The sequence below is a fragment of the Engraulis encrasicolus genome, chromosome 5, assembly GCF_034702125.1.
Source record: "Engraulis encrasicolus isolate BLACKSEA-1 chromosome 5, IST_EnEncr_1.0, whole genome shotgun sequence".
NCBI classification, from domain to species: domain Eukaryota; kingdom Metazoa; phylum Chordata; class Actinopteri; order Clupeiformes; family Engraulidae; genus Engraulis; species Engraulis encrasicolus.
Genome location: NC_085861.1, coordinates 42,770,324 through 42,790,110, shown reverse-complemented (window position 1 = coordinate 42,790,110; position 19,787 = coordinate 42,770,324). Strand labels below are relative to the sequence as shown.

Here is a 19,787-nt window from a genome sequence, read left to right as displayed (position 1 = left end):
ATTGAAACTAAAATTCTCAAGAACAACGGATTCATCAGAGGCTGCACAAAACTCACATAACAGACACACTGCATCCCAGAGGCACCTCCTCTGCTCACTCAACAGGTGTGTGTGTGCCTGGACGTATGAGGGGAGTGTTATTGGGGGACCCACAATCAGTGGGTTACACAGTATGAGACACACAACACATTATGCAATCAAGCCAGCGATCAGCGAAACCACCCACCCAATTATTTTTTCACCCTTAGTGTCTAATAGTGCAGTGTGTGGGTGTTTGCTGTCATGTGTGTGTGAAGAGACAAACAGAGACAGACAGAGACGGACACTAACTTTTCGTGGGCTTCCGTAGCAGGTGTGACTGGGGGACAAAGCGATTCTGATCTGGGTTGCCAATCCAGGTTTCGGTCGGCAAGTTTGCCACCATTCTGTTAGAAGGCTGCGGCTTCTCCTCCACTGACGAAGTGATCACCATCGGAAACGCTTATGTGGGGGCCGTGGTATCCCAAGAATCGAGTCAATCAAAAACTGTATCGGAGCCCCGATAAGTTACTTTGGAGAGAGTTGTGGACACATCAAGTATCAAGTAATCCTTGCCGAATAAAATCTTCAGACGTCCTTCAATCCAGCACTGTACATCCAACAGCAATAAAACTCAAGTGTGAACCATAAAAGGCAGGTATACATAAGGATCTGACTTGGGCTTACCACAAAATATTCTTCAAATACTAATGAAATCCTGAAGCGACAGAGACAGAAGGAGCTTATCAACGAAAAGGCACCATGAACTTGTTTCCAAACAGATTCACTTCTGTCATTACAATTCCCTTTATTACTATGGTTCTCTAAGGCAATGACTTGGGTTTCAGGCAACAATGCTCACTTTAGACATAAAAATATATTTACTTAAACTATGCATTTGCTATATAATTTGTATATATATAGATTACTCTGTTCTTTCTATATAGATATATTTATATTTGTGTATACATATATATATATAATATATTCTTCTCTGTTCTATGTTGATATTTGGTTAGAAAAAAATCTACTTCACAGTTACAGTTGTTTCACAGGTTCTATTAGAATTGGGGGTAAAGTTTTCTTCAGTTCAAAAGAGGACAAAAAATATGTTTCAATGGTAGGTAAAACCTTGCTTGGCCAGACCCCCTCTTCAAATTTCCCGTCAGGACGATTCCACAGCTGACAAGGGAACCAGAGCTAAACGTGGAAGTGTTGGTAGGCTGGGGGTAGGGGGTGGGGGTCTCAATTTCCAACACCATTTACCCCATCACTATCACTAAAAATAGCGGTGGCTTCTTAGATTCCGTCTCGGTTACCTACAGTGAACTAATCAGTCACTACAAAGCAGGTAAGTGACAACAAAGTAAAAACAATGGTTGATTTCCTGTCCCTCAGCAGGAAACCCAGTCGCTTAATTCCAGTCAGAGGTTCACAATTCAAAAGGGCAGAACTCCAGTGAGAACAATCCAGTCGTGCGTGTGCTATATTGTGGATTAGCAGAGAGCAAAGAAAGAAAAACAAAAACTATATGTATAAAAAATACGTATTCCGTTCTCAGCCTCAGACACACGGCAACAAAAAAGCACCCTTCCCCCTACGCGGAACTAACGCTGGCAAAGTCCGCAGATGTCAAATGCTGACCTTATGTGCTGGCAGGTCGAAGAAGGGGGGGTGAAAGGGGCATGAGACTCAAAACAGCATAAAGCTCGAGAATAAAATGTTTGAGGGTGAAACAAACAGGTCCATGCAAAGACCAAACAAAGTAACGAAAAGAAGCAAAAGTGCAGAAATGCGACTGATGTCACAGGCACAACATTGACGACTGCTTGCAGAGAAAAAAAAATCTTGACGCGGATGAAGACAATTCCTGATGAGGCTCGCGACAAAAGCCACCGGTTTGTTGTACTCTTAACTGGTCCTTAAAAACAATAACAAATTTCAACCCTGTTGTTTCAGCTTTGTCCAAAGCCGACGTGCGTAGATGTGGTGCTTTTGAAAACCATGGTAAATCCACTCGGTCCAAGGGTGCCCAGGTTTCCTTTTAGTGAAGAAGTAATGACAGCTCACTTCACAACAACAATGCAACTGTCCTTATTCCCGTCAACGCATTTCCTCAACAAGAACGCGAGCGGCGACAGTTCATAAAAACAAGCGTTTTAGGCTGTCTCGTGTAGTAAGATTACTACCCCAAATGGTTCTTCAACGATCTCAACTACTTAATGTCGAGATCGACAAAAACTACAAAGATTTTGTCCTGTGTTGTGACTTCCATCCTGCCCGCTTTCTCAAGCTTCCGCGTATGGCTCGGCTGCCAGTCGCTCTGCTTCTGCGTGCGTCTGCTTGAGTTCGCGAGCACCAACTGTCTGCCCAGTTTCAGTTTTCAATCTTAAATTTCCCGAAAGAATGTTGTTCTCCTCCGAGATTATTTCCGACTTCGGCTGGTTTAAGTCATATTCGTCCTTTTCCCGATGTTAGTCCCTGTTGACTAGCAACTCTGTCCGGCTCCAGATCCACACCCTGCAATGAGGATTGTTCCAACAGCTATTGAAGCGCAGGGGGGTGGAAAGGGGGACATCGGAGATATGCTCCTGACAGGGGCTCCGTTGACGCAGCTCTACGCGCATAAATGTTTTAACACCCAAAGAAGCAGAGCTACTGAGAGAGTCATGGAACAGCTATAGGGAAGATGACGCACACTTTTTTATCAACACATTTCCCGAATTGTTATGTGTGCAAAACACAAGCGCTTTATCAAGTTAGCGCAAACATATTTTGGCTTCCCCCGTGCTGTACGTAGTTGGGCCACAAAGTCGGTCCCTCTCCATTTATAGTTACTCCAGATATACTGAACACACATATATAGACAGAGAAATCGTTAAGGAGCCAGCCAGAAATGCACGCTTTACATCAAAACCGACCAAATAATAAATAAAAAGTAATTAGATAGGACGCTACAAACTGATTTTCTTTTCTTAAATCAGAGGTCTCTGACATTTCCATGGAGCCAGGTAACAAGCTCAAATTCCCCTTCACTTCAGAATTTATGTGTCTAATAATCCAAAATAAAAAGCAAGTGGTTTCTGTTTGTGCACATTTTTCAAAGCAGCTGTGTTTATACACTGTCCGTCTTTGCATGCATCTTGCATAACTATGTTAACAATTTCGGGGTTTGTAGTTAATTTAATCAAGTGCCCTTAAAGTTTATTTCAACTTTTCTGTGCTAAAGCGCGCACACAGACCTTCCTATTCGCCGAGTTCTCCTTCTACTCCCTCTCCCCCTATCCTAATGCGCGCTCGCGAGCATCTCATTCTCCACCCCCTAGTGCGCGTTCGTAGGTTCTGTTGCTATCCGACGCCACGGCAGCTTGAGCGTTATTGGTCACACGAGGTCCTCTCCACTGCTCGGATTGGTCAAGTGTGGTATGTGGGCGGAGACAGATGAAGCGGCTGCCCTGTCCCCCTCTAGCTCCTTGTTGTCTCCAAACGCAGCAGCGGAGGCAGACTGATGTGCACGCGGAAATGGCAAAAAGACTTCAGGTAGATTGATAGGGGAGGGGATAAAACAACAACGGAAGCATATAAATAAATAAATAATAAATATACAAAAGCTGGAGAGGGCATACCCTTTTCAAAAGAATGTTTGTTCTGCAATACAGACTCGGTCACCGGATATTCCACAGAAACTTTTTTTTTACAGACAACTTAGTTCAGATTAACCTAACAACTTGATTTAAGAAGCACACCTTAACATTACCAATAACTCACAACTACTATATTGCAATGGATAGTGCACTTGCACCTGTACAAAAAACTTCAGCGACAGTTTCAAGGTCGTATGCACAAATAGCCTGCTACACTGGTACAATAATGTCAATAACCTAAAATGTTTTTCTGGGAGTCCTATTTGAATGCACATTCTGGAAGGCATGAAATCACTGTTTTAAAAAAAGATTTTCATTGGACTTTTGATTTATACACTTGTCATAAGGTAGCTTATGATAAGTCACATTCAGCTGAAAAGTTGACAAACAGCTGCAGAAATGGCGTAGAAACCAGAACCTATGCCTAGTCCTAAACTGTCTGCAGACAAAAAAACCCCACATTTGTTGAATACGTTTTATCAGCTCTCAGTTTTAAACATTTTTTTAAAGTCTCAGAACAATGTTTACAGTATGCAAGACAAGGATGACAAACCGGAATACTTTTGGAATGTATTTGAATGTGTGAAGCCATATCAACATTCCTTTCTCGTGTAATTACGAGCTCATTAGTGAATTCAACAGCCCTCATATCTTTACTCTGACGGAATGGCAACAACCTTTCAATATGGGACACATACAGCCAGACTGCCACCATCCATTCACAAAAACCGATTTCTGTATTAAAATGGAAGGGGAAAAACAAATGCTAATTTGTCCATTTGTCCAACTCGTTAGAATGCATTAAGAACCATTTCCAAGCCCTTAAATGGAGCAATGTTACACAGTAAACCTATCTGACGCATTTCTGTGCTTTATAGGTCAAAGTTCGCTGTACAATGATGATGGAAGTTTAGCGAGGAGAGGGGGCTGGTCACACCCGAATCTCTGTGTATGAGCTTCGGGTAGAGCATAGGAAACATAAATCGTTCATACAATACTGATACATATTATAACAATCATAATTTGACCATTAAGTGGGCTGCTTCATGTTTAACTTGCCATTTTTATTTACGGCAACATTTGTCTTTAAAACGTGCTATTCAAATATGGTGAATGTCAGCTGCCAGGAATTAAAGGCACAGGTATTTATTTATTTAAAAAATTAAAATTATAATAACTTTATGTAACTATTATGGGTAATGTTTTCAAGGCATCACTCTCAATCGCCACACTACAGCGCAGATCTCTCTGACAGAGCTATTGCAAGCCCCAGTGTCTTCCGCATTTTTACTTCATACCTACAAATGTACAGATAAATGTTTAAATGTATATGTGAACTGACTCTCGAGAGGGAATGTGACTCGGTTCCAATAAATCACGTTTGCAAAGCTCCCAGACACCCGAGATTAAAAACGCAAGGCGAAGATTCCGGGACTCACGTGCCTTGCAGCAAAATTCCACCCGGCAACTACACACTGTACCATGGTAACAGCCCTGCCATTGGTCCCGGGTGCGTTTTGAAATGACCAATGGGAGGGCCGGCAGCGGGTGATGCGTGTTGCTAGGTAAACATGATGCAGTGGGAAGATACGGTAGTCGAACTCCGCTGAAGAAGCTAGCGAGCGCAAAAGGAACGGCGGGGTAACACAGCAGCGAATTACAATTACACTGCGGGGAGGTTGCCGGGGTTGTGTTTCAGCTCTGCAAAAACTGGACTTTTTCATACGAGTGCACACGATAGAGCTAAGATATCTCTCCGGTCGCATAAATCTATGCAAGAAGCCAGAAACGACCCCCCCTCCGAAAGCAGATCATGCATCGTGTTTATAGAGAGCAAATCATGCTTTCCGCTGCTATATTTTCAGCGCCTTATCCACAGGCAGGAAGTCCCAATATATAGCATAGCTCACCTTTCCCTGCCGGTCGGAACCCGTGCCGTTTGCCCAGAGCCAAACCTTTACAACTAACTATATAAGGTTACATAGCGTGCTTTGACCCCTCATTCCCCAAAATATTAAAATAGACAGCCAAACTGTTATTTCTCCACCAACTAATTATTTACTGGCTGAGTAGGTGTGGAATGACAACATGCATAGCCCGAACCTAAGATAGCAAACAGGTGGACAGTTCAGCGAAAGGTCAAGTTTTGCCAAACATTCGTTTGGACACACTAAGCAGGGGAATAGTTAATTTTCAGTGCCTCACTTGGCAACAACTTTAAAATAGAAGTCACCCAGCATCCAAACACAGACAGACAGCAATGCAAAGAAAGCAAACTTTAAATAGAATTAAACTATTATGAGTTGCTTAAAATGACTTAAAAACAAACTTTCACAACAAACAGACAAGTATTGAACTGTGTAAAGTTTATATATGAATTAAGAGTGCAAAAAGTGCATGGGATAGACAACTGCAACATCCCCTTACATGCACGGTTGCTGATGTGGTAATCAACATGCCATTATTATATTTTCAAGTGTTTTTAAAGCACATGTGTCTGGAGGAGCGAGCCACACCTCCTCGCCTCCCCCGTCCAGAAGAGACCAGTTGTATTTCTCAGAGCAGCAGCAGAGGGCTATATATTGTCTGGCAAAAGTTTGAAGTTACATGTGTGACTTAAAATGGCACAATGTTGCTAGTGCCATTGGAAGTTCTGCCAAGAAACCCTAGCAGCGCAGAGTCAAGTTTAACGTGACATAAGTTTGAGGTTTCATCCAAGAATAGGCAGCTGGGGGGGCAATCCCAAGAAAGGAACAGTGCAAAATAAAACTTTGAGGGGACCTAATGTACAGGCCATGTCAATACCAGGCACACACACACTTGTGTCCATCCGACCAATGAGTAAAATGCACATGGAGTCCTCTGAGGTACAAGTCATGAATTACTCTTCCCTTGAAGAGTGTTTATTTACGAGAGTCTATGTTTGCAAAAACTTTTTCTTGTGAAACAGACAGGCATCAACAACTCCCGTAAACATCTTAATTACAACACTTGGGAGGGTCATAAATTTAACTTTTGATGCTCTTCATCTTAACGCCCCTTCGTAATCTTGCCGCCGTCTAATGCAACAAAGTAAGTCATGTAAGCAAAGTGCTGCAGCCTATTCTGACATAAGTCTGGTTAGAGATGCAATGCAAATCCTTTGGTTGCACAGCAGTAATTACATAATAATTGTGGACACACACACATTCACCATAAGCTATATGGCACGGGCGGTTCTGCTCGGGCAAGTTACTGCCAGGGGTCACCAAAACAGCACGGATTAACCTTCATCGCAGGCTTCACTGGGTCAAACCAGTGCCAGCTGCCACTTTTTATGTGTCACTTCCTGCTGCAGTGAGTGCCTATATTTCCTAAATCATATGTTCCTCAGGAGCGTGTCTGACTCTCTGTATGTATGCATGCAAGCATATGTGTGCATGTGTGTGTCCATGAGAGAGAAAAGAGCTTGTGCATCATCAGCCCCACACGTGCCAGTGTGCTTATGTCTGACCCTTTCATGGAGAGACACCGGAGAATCCCTACTGTTAATCCCCAATGAATCCCCCCCCTCTCTTCCTCCTCCTCCTCCTCCTCTCCTTCCCCCCACGCCATAACCTTTCACCTGAAAAGCACACACCTCCTCCATGAGACAAGGAGACAGACAGCCAGGGCAGGGAGCGAGTGCCTGGGCTGGGCTCTGTCCGTCCTCCCCTACACCATCTCAGGTGCATCTCAGGCTTGCAAGTGGCATTGGTGGCCACTAGACTGATTTACCGACCTCTCTCCATCAAACACATCTCACCGATTCTCTACTCTTCTGCATGCACGCCGGCCGCGAGTTTTAAACACTTTTGGTGATGCCCAATGGCACATTCTGAAATAGAAGGATTAGGGATTTAATTGGGGGGGTATGCGACAGGATCGGGTGACCGTTTGAAGCGGTCCCCACAAAGTGACAACTGAGCAACGAGGTAGAATTAAAAGTTCCCTGCGCAAGAGCAGTGCTAAATTGGGAGATTGCTGAAATTGATGCGGTGTCTTTTTTTTTGCCCAGACAACATCTACTGTGTAGTTCATATCAAACATAAACAGCAGCACGCCTTCTCCTTAGTCACTCCGTGTAGGGAATACCCACCCCTTGCTGCAACATACACATTCATAATCACTGTAGATTATGCATTACTGTTACTATATGGTCAAATATTTCCACATCGTTTCTTCCTTACCTTTACACACATGCACACCAACACACACACACACACACACACACACACACACACACACACACACACACACACACACACACACACACACACACACACACACACACACACACACACACACACACACACACACACACACACACACACACACACTTAACAATCAGAGCAGTCTCTGAAAGAGTGGATTTAATGGGCACTAGATTACCAGGGTGTAATTTGGACCAAAAGGGGCTGTGATAAGTCAGGCAGTATAGTTGCCTGTTTCTCTGCTGCCCCCAGTGGCTAAATGTGGGATCGACCCAGAGACCAGGAAACAGCAGCAGTCAAGTCAGAGGAGGCAGGCGACTGAGTCACACTTTCTGTGAGTCAGTGAACTTGTTGTAATGTGATGTGCTTTCTACCTTTGCAATACTGAATGAGAGCCAATGAAATTGTTTGCAGCACACCTGGCCAAAATATCTGGATCTTTAATGATAGAACCCCTCCCCCCTCTCTCCTCATGATGATCAGCTGAGGTGGGGTTATGCTTTTCATTAATCTCAAGTTCATCATCACTACTCATCACTGCTAATAACAACCTTCTTTAGACTGTTGAAAGTGGATAAGCTTACAACACACATACAGTTGAATGCTACTCTGAATGAGTCTACGAATAAATGAAAAAAAAACATTACAGTATTCCCGTTCTGTTTCACAGGAATACAAAAAATATATATATTTAAATTACACATGGGAATTTTTTGAGAGATTATAACGGTTTTCAGACTTCCATAATGCATTACTAAAAAATATCGAGGTAAAAATAAAGCTATTCTTTTTTACCGCAACACTGCTGGGGTTTCTGAGGGGCTGCAGCAGGACACCTGTTGAAACTAAGTTAACTTTTAGTTGCTTATGCCTTCACCAAAAAAAAATAAAAAAGAAGAATAAAATAAAATAAAAAAACATGCACACATAATAGTGTTGCAATGAGAGATCAGTCCCCTTCATTATGTAGAACTGATGCCAATAAGCAACGCCTTCAACAAGTGGGGAACACGAGACATCATGTGGATGAGAGGAAGAGCAGCAACAGTCATGTCCTCCAAATCAGGCTGACAGCAGCACCTCAGTCCTCACCACTCGGAGCAAACCGCATAATACAATGCATGATGCGGTGTCTCCTGCAGAAAAAAATGTTAGCCAAGGTGGGTGGGGGGTTAGCACATTTCGGATCCTTATTCGAAAGGCTATGGTTTGCCGTTTCATATGATCAAAAAAATGGCTGATAATGACATGCCATTTTTGTAAATCAACTTTGGAATTAAAATTTTTTTTCAAGTTTTTTTCACTTTTCAGGGGACCTAGTCAAGGTGGTAGGTGTTTGTGTTGAAGGTGGGCGCCTTAACTTGAAGTGCTGGGGGAAGCCCTGTGATGACATAACAGATGTATTCATTATGTTTTCTTGTTAAATTGAGTCATTAAGATTAGCTTTTGTTTCAGATATAAGTTATTGAAGGGTTTTTTTTTTTACCTTTACCCGACATGCTTCAATATAGTTTTACCTCCGTCTTCATCAAATATCAACACCTATGTGACCCTCTGATGAAGATGGAAGTTACGCTGTCAAAGCATGTCCAGTTAAGAAAAAAAAACTTTTACATGTCTGAAACAAAAGAAGACTAAGGACTTGGCATTATGCTTTTGCAGCCAGGGCTAGAGTTAAGCATCAGTGCTAGGTCAGATTCATCAACAGAAATATGTAGGCTACCATGAGATGGCATATCAAAGAAAAAGGCATCTGCTGAAATGTCTAGTGACACTGAAATAACCAGTCACACAGCAAAGTTTTTGCCTGCATTGGCCAGTAGGTGTATGCCAATGTCCAGCTCTGCCTGCAATATACAGCAAAAAGTGCAGAACACACATCAACTCATGAATGCACAATGGAGCACATTGACGCTTACATTTAAAACATGAAACAGACAGTTTGTCCAGTTACATCACATCTACTGTCAAAAGTTCTCAAACTGCACATCAAAAAAGTGCGCAAGTGGTTGCAGGTCTATAATCTTGACTATGTCACATCTCTGAAAATCCCGGGATTCTGACTAGTTCTACTGCCTAGTGGTTCGGGAGCAGAGCAAATCCAATGGTCCAGAATCAGGTTAGCAGGTCTATAGCAATTAAATTAATAAATTTTGTGTCCTAAAAACTGGGTGACTCACCAACACAGGTCAATGTCAGTAGAGTATGCACATGCATTGACACTATAGCAACACTTAGTTTGGCTAAGACACTTCTCAATGGCCTGCAATTACAGTAAACAACATTGTGGTTAACATCCATGACGTCCCTAGTCAATACATACAGTGCAGTAATGCTAGTACTCAACAGGTGAACCCCCCCCCCCCCACACACACACACACACACTTCCAAGTAGTCCAGCGAGAGGTGCTCTGCCAGCATTAGGATGCTCATGTCCGGAGCATCACCTTGCAACAACAACAACTTGACACCTGCCCTGCTGCCTGGCTCAGGACATCCCCCATCCCTCAGCATCACTTTCCCTCTTCCCGTTTTTTTGTTGTTGCTTACAATGGGTCAATTGCAAACTAGTAGCTTTCATCTGTCCTTTAGTGTGTGGCCTGCCTCGTGCTTCACTGATGCCCCGCTTCTGTGGAGAAAACAATTCCGTTTCCCCATTGTCAGCCTGGGTAGAGCAACTTTTGGGGGGGAAGGGGGGATTTTCCTCATTCAACATCACTGTAATGGGAAAATGAACGTTGCATTGTGCTTTTGCAAGAAATTAAATAAAACTTCCATCATCAATGCCGTCTTGCTTTGTTGCATCACAAGGCCACAAGCATAAGGAGAGGACGGAAGGTGCTGGTTTGAGTTGGACCCAACACTCAGCATTTCCCTGCTTGTCACTCAGTTCCCTTTCCCCGGAGTCCCCATCTCCATCTCTCTTCCTTACTACCTCAGCCACTCTCTTACCTACCTATTCCTGCTATACAGCACATGCATACGATGTGATTAAGCTTCTGTTAAGCCCTTCCGTAATCTCCAGGAGCTCTGGCTATTTAATTCTTGCTGTGCCAGCTTAGGGCCGCCGCCATAGAGGCTGGCAAGGGTTAGTAGTGTGCACTGCACTGTGCAGGCATGCAGCAGGTCCAACACGCACACACACACACCTGGCCTCAATCACATAATTATTAACCCCTTCATGTGGAGCCTCTTCTATAAATGTTGATGCCAACATGGTTATGACGACCGAAAGTCTTCATCTGTCATTTTGCTCTGTAATGTCATAGCAAAGTTGTTATAATGTAGGCCTAGCTGTGATTTTTTTTCTACAAACAGAACCACCAACACACACACACACACACACACACACGCACACAAACACAGTATAGTGTCAAGCTTTGAGTTACATTGGTCCCTCCAGAGCACTGGAACCAAGGTGCAGGACCACAGATGAGAAGAAGGTCCGCCTGCCTGCCTGTCCGTCCTGCGCAATACACACAAGCACCACCGGCATGCAAGCGAGCAAGTGAGCGAGCAGACAGACAGACGAGATAGCTAATGAATTCATTTGGCTGACACTTATAATCCAAAGCCACTTACAATTTGTGGAACCCATTTATGCAGTAAGGGTTTATCTAGGGCAATCCGGGTAAAGTGCTGGGCGTTGCCGATGGGGGTAAGCCAGCCCAGCACCAGCAGTGTGGGGTAAAGAGGGGGGTGTTAACCTCCCAAGCTAGCCAAGCCCACCACCCATCGCCACCCATCACTATTTGCCAGCATGCTACAGCACGGCCATTCACCCCCACATCACCCCACCACACCCCCTATTCCCCACCGCTATACCATTGAGCACAGGGATTTCCAACTATGTTCCCCAACTTCCTGGCTAGCTAGCTCTCCCATCACCATTACTAGCATTCTACGGCACTGCCCCACCCCTACACCTCCCAAAACCCCTCCCCTCATCCCCATCTCCATCCCCATCCCCTGGAGGCCAGGGATTTTCACCAACTCTCTTCCTGGACTTCCTGGCCGCAGAGCCCTCCTCTTCCTCCTGACTAGCCTATGGGGTTGGCATAGGCCGACCTAGAGCTGCACGTTCTACATCTCTGCCAGTCTGAACATCAAATCAGTGTTTAGCTCAAATCTACTGCCATCTACATGAAACTCCATGCATGGTTGTGAGGAAGAGGAAGAGGAAGAAGTGTGTGTGTGTGTGGCGCACGCTTGATTGTGTGTGTCTTTTTCCTGAGGTGAGGGGCTTGGGGCTTATTTCTCGTGTAGTAGCCTAGTCGTAGCATCCTAGTCTAGCAGGGCTCTTCTCCACTCTCCATCTCTCCAGTGTTCTCTCTCTCCCTCTCTCTCTGGCTGCTTCTCCTCCTCTCGTCCCCCAGAGCTGACCCACTTTCCAGCTCCCTGAGAGGAGACTGTGACCCAGCACTGTCCCCAATACAGATCCTACACACACACACACACACACACACACACACACACTGTTCCCATACAGCCAGCCCCCCCAGCGGTACAGCGCTTCTGGCTGTTCCTACAGCTGCTCAACATCACAGCAAAACACTACACCTTGCCACCACATCACAACAGCAACAACAACAGCAGCAGCAGCAGCAGCAGCAGCCAAGGCTCGGACCAGACTCTCTGTTGTATAGGTAACTGGTATTCACCCAGTGCTGGACATGTAGACCACACAAACACGCACACATACACAAATTGTCCGAAGTAAAGGTCTGCTCTGCCAGACCAACACTTTCTGTAGCCTACAACTTTATTCAAAAGTTACTTGTCCAACAGGTGCATAGTGGAGACTTGGATATTTTACTGCTGTAAAGATGAGAAAGATCCAGAACAAAGTTTAAGGATGGTTGGGCAACAATGTTGCCTAATTAGCAGTCACTGACTAAATAAGAAACTTTCATGAAAGTTCCTCCCCGTTTTATTTCTACCCTGTTTTATATCAAACTTCTATCATCTGTCAGTCACGCATCGGGCTTGACTCATGTTCAAAAGGTTGCAGAAATGAATAAAGAAAGGCAAATTGGGATGGAAACAGTCACAGAGGCAGAAGCAGATGGAAAGAGGGAGGAGGATTGGCAACCGATCGCTGCTCATCATGCCTCAGAGCTTTGGTTTGGAGTTGTAGACACTGAAATACGCATTCTACACAAAAAAAAATAAGTAAGAAGAAGAGGAAGAAGAGGAAGAAGAAAAATAAGAATCAAGACCTCCCTGTGTTATGTTAGGCACTCCGCACAACAAGCCACATGCAGTGTTCCCAACCTCCTTTAGCATGACCTTTTAGAGGGACACAGTGCAGAGGAGGGAGCATTCAGTTCATCTCAGCCCAGCCAGGCTTGGCCCGGGCTAAGCTCCAACAAGCAAGCCAAGTGATAGACCATCAATCAACGTGGGAAAAAAGCTGCATTACTAAAAGCATGGCCTGGTTGAACTCAGGTTTTTAGCCTGGCTACTGCCATCTCAACAACAACGCGGAATTGGATTGGAAAAGCTGACGATTTAACAACTCTCTGCGCCTCTCGCTCTGTGCTGTGCACAGTGAGAACAGAAACAAGCAGACTCGTAGGTTAGTAGCACCCCTGGGTGGCCAAAATGGACTGTTTAGGATGACTAAAAAACACCTATTGGCCAGGTTTATCCATCAATTTGTGGCCATAGGAATCAATAGAATTTTGTTCAAAGTGGGTTGGATTTAGTGCCTCCAGATGCCAAGTCAAGTGAAGTGAACTTTATTGTGTAAAATCTATGTAATAGGGTTAACACAGAAGTTTGAAATTGCGTTTGACCAAACTAAATTGTGTTCGGCCAGTTTGACCGATGGTTTTTGAGCATTGTTTGGGCTGGAAATCTTCAGTCACCACCACCACATCTGGCAACCGGTACCGCTTAGCCAAGGACAGACAGGTGACATTGGGGGAAAGGTCAACAGGCCTACAAGTGTATATGGCAGCAGCAGCACCTCAGGCAAGCACTCCTGCACCACATTCTGCAGCAATCCTCCAGTAAGCATTCAACAACTAGATCAACAACAACCACATAGGGGTGCATTTCTCAAAACCATAGCTGCTAACTTCGTTAGCAACTTTGTTGTATGCGGTGCAATTTCCCATTGGCAACTACCCAAGTCGCTAACTAGCTAACAACTCCGCTTTCGAGAAACACACCCTAGACCTGTGGAAAGTTTGTCTGTTGCAATTAAGCGCGTGGTTCGTAAGACATTGAGCAGCACCGTTACAGCAGTTACAGCCATTACAGGAGGCATGGTCATGGAACAAGGCTTTTTAGAGTATAATAATTCAGAAACACCATTCCTCCCTGAAATATAATGCCAGCTTCTGCCTCCCTCTCTCACTCACCTTCACCCTCTCATCTTAACATTCTGTATTGTATTCTTACTCCTCTCTATACTCTTCTAGGTCTTTCTCTCCTACTTTATCCATCTTTCTCTTGCCTGCATTGTCTTCCTTATACCTCCATTCCTCATCAAGACTAGCCAAGACTACTCCTTGCCTTCTCTCTCCCCCTCTTAATGTTGCCATCCCACCCTCTCTCTCTCCTCCTCCTCCTCTCTCACTCACTCACTCACTCGCTCGCTCGCTCGCTCTCCCTCTCTCTGCTGTGTTAAGCAGGTCAACGGGCAGGGCTGTTGAGAGGAAGAAAAACCAGCACCAAGGAGAGCAGCCACTCATAGCACACAAACGCACTGACTCGGTCCCTCACTCACAGCACTGTACTGTACTGTACTGTACACTCCTGCACAGAAACCACACATTTCAAAAGCCTCTCCAATGCAACAAGGTTTAGGCACCAGCTGAGACAGACACTAGTGACAATACATATGGTGACACTTAGGTAGCAATAGTTAGCAAAATGAGATTGGTATGCACAAATCTGCTACGGTTTTTCTGCCTTACAGCATGCTAGCACAACAGAATAGCATGCCATAGAAGTCTGCATTCAGCGATTCCCACAGTAAAAGGTTTCATGACGAATCATACAATGACATCCACAATGTCCAGTGTATAGCAACCTGAAGTTGACACAAACTGCAAGTTACGTTTTTTGGACCTAAAGTTTGCAAGTGCACACGAAAAATCACTGACAAGGCCCCTGTAAGTGAACGAGCCTCAAGGCGCTTGTAAGTGGGTGCAAGCGAGGGAGGCAGGCAGAGGTGTTGCCTTAGAGACAGGCTTCTGTGAGGTCACGAAGAGACGACACATGCTGCCTGTTCGCTTGCCTTGGCTTAGAGCCGGCCACGGCTGGTCAGTCTGCACAAGGGAGGAGGGTGGTCACCTGTGCTCGTGTGCATGCGTGAGTGTCCACACTCCAGCCTCTGAATAAGGGATGGCAGTGAGAGGGAACACACCTTATTGAATTAGGCCAGCACAGCCTCTCTCTCTCTCTCTCTCTCTCTCTCTCTCTCTCTCTCTCTCTTTCTCTCTCTTTCTCTCTCAGCCTGGCAAAGAAGAAGAAGGAGCCTATGCGAGTGTGCTGTGCATCCCTGTCTGTCTGTGTGTGAGTGTGTGTGCCTTTCATTATCTATTTATGAACTGCTCTGAGGACTGAAAGGAAAATGGCATTAAAGAAGGAAGACCTATCTTAGCTAGGGCCTAGAGAGCGGCAGTAGCAGCAGTGGCAGCTCGGCTCAGGGCAGGTCAGAGTGACGGACAAGACAAGATACAGATTCTGGTTCGCTCTGGACTCAGGCCTGCAGATTCCACACTCAAGTCTGGGAACTGAACTGGGGAACTGCAGAAGGCATGTAAGTTATAGTCCCAGATGGATGTGACTGCTGTTCATCTGTAAGCATGATCAAAGCCACACATGGATACAGTACAAGTGGAACCTAAACGGAAGGTTATCGTCAAGAGCGGAGGCGTCTCTATGTTTATTGACAAACCATAGCATACACGAACACGCTTATATGGATACAGCAGAGGCCTTTCTTAGACTCGTGCCACCTTCAAAACATGTCGGGAGGTCGGGAAGACTGACGAAACTTCTGACGCTGTTCTATACATGCCTATGGCTATTTTTGCAGAGCAGAAGGTTGGGATCACAACTTTCCAACCACCCTAAAGTCAGAACAAGTCCTCCTCCCTGTGGGTGCACTATCCATTTCTCTTTCTTTCTGCTACTTTGTTGAAGCTGTTTCTGCTGCCATGCATGGGTGTAAAAGAAAAGAAAAACACACAGAGTTCTAATACGGCATATTGGATGTTATTATTGCATTATACTGTGCGTCTCAGATATGGCTGACTAATCTAATGACAGGCAAGCCCAGATGTTTCTCCTCATCGTGCAGGTTTATTGGTCAAGCCAAGATGGTGGTTGGCCTATAAGTCACAGAGTTGTGATCCACTCATGCTGGAGGTGGTATATCAGGATGTGCGTGTCTGCCTGTGTCAAAATCAGCACTCAGGAAAAAAAAGTACACCTATCGAATCACAACCACAAAGTGCTGTGAATTGAAACACCATCATGTAAACCCATGGGCCAATTCAAATTTCAGAATGTATGAGTGAGCCGACTCCGAGACGAGCCTCAGCCTGGACTGTGGCCTACACGGCATGTGGGGGGACAAGGTAACAGCTGTCCTTAAATAGGAACGTCCAACCCCCAAAGTGCAAAACGACACTCTGGAGTATGAACAGGAGTGGTGGGAGGGGGGCAGTGGAGTAGGGTTTCCAGTTGAGCTGTACGTGTTGAAGTAAACGAATGTCATTAGCACCCACTGGTGTTAGCCAACAGTGGAGTGGAGTGCCTAGGCCCCATGCCTTCCTTAGTCCACTAGCGTACCACCTAAGGCCATGGATATGGCAATGGCAGATATTTTCATTCTTATAGTGCTTCATTCATATATCTTCATAGTAACGAAGTGTGCTCCTGTTACTTTGAATGACTGAATTGTATATTGTGATTTAAATGTCTATGGTGGAACTGAAGGAAAAAAAAATCCAAATTGTGGACAATAGAGAATTCGTACTCGCACAACATGATCCATTCTGTTTCAAATACTGATAGGAAAAAAGAAATCCTAGTTTGTGTGCATTAGCAATGGATGCTTCAACAGAGGACACTCTCAATCATCATCATATAATCAGACGCTCTTAACCCTTCGCCTGCGACACAATATATGGGCACCTGTTAGCTCAGTAGGAGAAAAGAGGGAAGGGGTGCAAGTCAATCTGATTCATTCCTTCCGTGCTTCCTTGTGGGATCAGTCAGATGATGACCGAAGTTGTAACTTATTTAATATCTTCCAAAAAAATGGTTTAAACTAACTATCATTTGCAAGCCAGATGTTGAATGGGGGAAAGCCCCTCAAAAAGTCGCTCCGTCTCAGCTTTATCATTTCCTCCACAGAGGCAAGACAACACTGAGGCAAAAGGACGGGAGGACGAGGAAAAAAAGGACGGGAGGAAAGTAGTTTGACTTGCACCCATGGGCTCCATCACATCACCCTCAGGGCTGGTCCCATTATGAGCTACCACAGCCACACAGTCCCTAACCTAAATGTTCAAGGCCGCATCCAAATCAATGGTCCCTCACATGGGAGGACACAGCGAGAGTGATCCCAATAGACTGACTGGGGACAGTCACATGGGACAACCACAACGATGGGATGCATGCAGCAGGAGAGAGGATGATATTGAGTGGAAATAGAGAACTGAGAGGTGGGGGTGGGATGGTGCTGTTGGTGATGGAGGAGGCCATATTGAAATTGGCATAGGTAAAAAAACAAAAACAAAAAACAGTGTGCATGGTTTCAGAGAATGTCAGACCACATGGTGGAGAAGACAAGCCCCCACCACCATGATTTTTCGTTTCTCTCTCCTCTGGCTCTTGCAGCAAGAGCAGCAGTATCCCTTCCCTTCCTCTCAAACACCTTATGGCATTTGCAGTCAGGAGGGCCTGCCTGGGATGCTACACATTTGAGCCTGTGTTTGCTGTGGACGGTGTGCATTCGGGGGACGGCACTTGTAGAGAGATAGAGAGAGAGAGAGAGAGAGAGAGAGAGAGAGAGAGAGAGAGAGAGAGAGAGAGAGAGAGAGTAAATCACAGAGGGGAAGGTGGGTAGGTGGGTGGTGCGGTGCGGTGGGGAAGGCGGGAGGGTGGGTGGGGACGGACGGGATGTGGGGGTGGTACAATATGAACTTGTGAGCGAGTGGGTGTTTCCCCTTTTCCACTCCCTAAGCCATCAAACTCAGAAGTAAATCAATAAATGAATGGATGAAGCCCCCCACCCCCCTCAAGTGGTCTCTCGCTCCTCAATAGACAAACACAGCAGGCTGTGATTCTGTCTGGATTCGGGCAACACCGACCGGGGTGACACGACTGACGATCAGTCTTTCTTTAAAATCCAACTGCTGAAAAGATGTGGGTGGTGAAATTTGACATGGGATGTGAACAAATATCCGTACACAAACAGACACCAAGCGTGTGTACCATGCAAGGTGCTGAGGCAAAACGACACCAAAGCGGGAAAAACATCCGTTTCCACAACAAGTATCGACAAATACTTGGCTTGCAAATAAGTGAGTCTAGATAACTTGGGCCTAATTTGTCCTGCTCTTTCTCAGGCCAACAGAAATGCACAAATAGTTTAATCTGAAAGTATCATACACATGCACATTTTGAACTTTAAGGCCTGCTCCAATAACTCCACTGTTTTAACCCCCTCAATCTTGCCTGTGTTAATACAATGAACTTAGTCAGTCGGTCGGTCGGTTCACAACTGTGCCACTCAGCTGCCGATACCAAATGCAATCTCCAACAGTAGTTCGCTTGGTCCAAAACTGAAAAGCGGCAAACAAGAGGGATAGACAGACGGGGGAAAAAACTGCATTTAATTGTAAGCTCACATACCATTTTGTCAAGGGCTTATAGCAACAGTGCTACAAAACACCACAGGCCTCTGTATAAGGCAGACCCTCAATGTGGTTAAGTGCAGGGAACAGATAACCTATTCGTCAATGGGAGTGACAGAAGACAGCATTTTCTGTTAAGATCCTGGTCTAGGTCATAATCAGTGACAGTGAATCAGATTTGAAGATGTCACTTAGCAAAGGTGTGTTTTGTGATCAAAAGAATGACTGCTAACCACAATGACTCAGTACATAAAGAAATGATGTAAAACTGCATCAAGCCAACATCACAATGCTTAATGGATTCGAGCATCATGTGAACACGTACATAAAACGAAGGAATCAGTTGAAACAGGCAATGAAATGAGCCCTGACTCCTGCCGAAGACTAATGTGGGGCTGACTCGCGCTGCAGTGGGGAGAGAAGGAGAATGCTACGTGGAAAAGCAATGGGAGGAAAGTGTATCCATTTTGAACCGGCATCTCTACTTCAGCACCATAGCGAGAGCCTTGCACATAACGCTACATGGAAATGAAGGGTGTAGGCACCGCAAGATGCAAAAGCTACCACTCTACGACAGTTTCTGCAAAGACGACAAATATCAGCGTTACATGTTCTACAGCCATTTTTGAGAAAATGATACAAGATATCAATTTCCATCCGTGGAGTTTTCCCTAGCTACACGCGTGTGCACAAATGACCATTAAGGGGGGTCTGTAACGTCACCCAGCAGCATACCGACCTGCATTACAACGAGATCATATTAAAATATCTGTAAAGGTTTTCGGTTTTCCCCTCTCCAGGATCAGCCGACGCAATACCCATCAGTGATTTGGATACATTGCATTTGCTCTTGTCTTGAATTTCAGATGCACCCAACTGACTACGTTGCATGGCTTTTAAGCATTATGTCCTGAAGATTTGCATGCCATGCAACACCGCAGTTTTGCAATAATCTAACAGCCACTTAAAGTCTGAATTCTCAGCAATCTCAGATATGTGCGGATAATCCC

The 19,787-nt window shown here is 45.0% G+C and overlaps 1 protein-coding gene across 2 annotated transcripts in view; it reads right to left on the bottom strand.

The window, feature by feature from the left end:
* dyrk1b (dual-specificity tyrosine-(Y)-phosphorylation regulated kinase 1B) overlaps positions 1–19,787 on the bottom strand; it is a 54,605-nt gene that overhangs the window by 33,377 nt on the left and 1,441 nt on the right. The window contains exon 1 of one of the 2 annotated variants that reach the window (XM_063199476.1): positions 331–6,807. The exons of the other annotated variant lie outside the window; for it this stretch is intronic. Within the exon in view, the coding sequence (XP_063055546.1) occupies positions 331–472 (142 nt within the window). The 5' untranslated portion in view covers positions 473–6,807. Of the gene's footprint in view, positions 1–330; positions 6,808–19,787 lie in introns of those variants that run through there. 2 annotated transcript variants of the gene reach the window in all.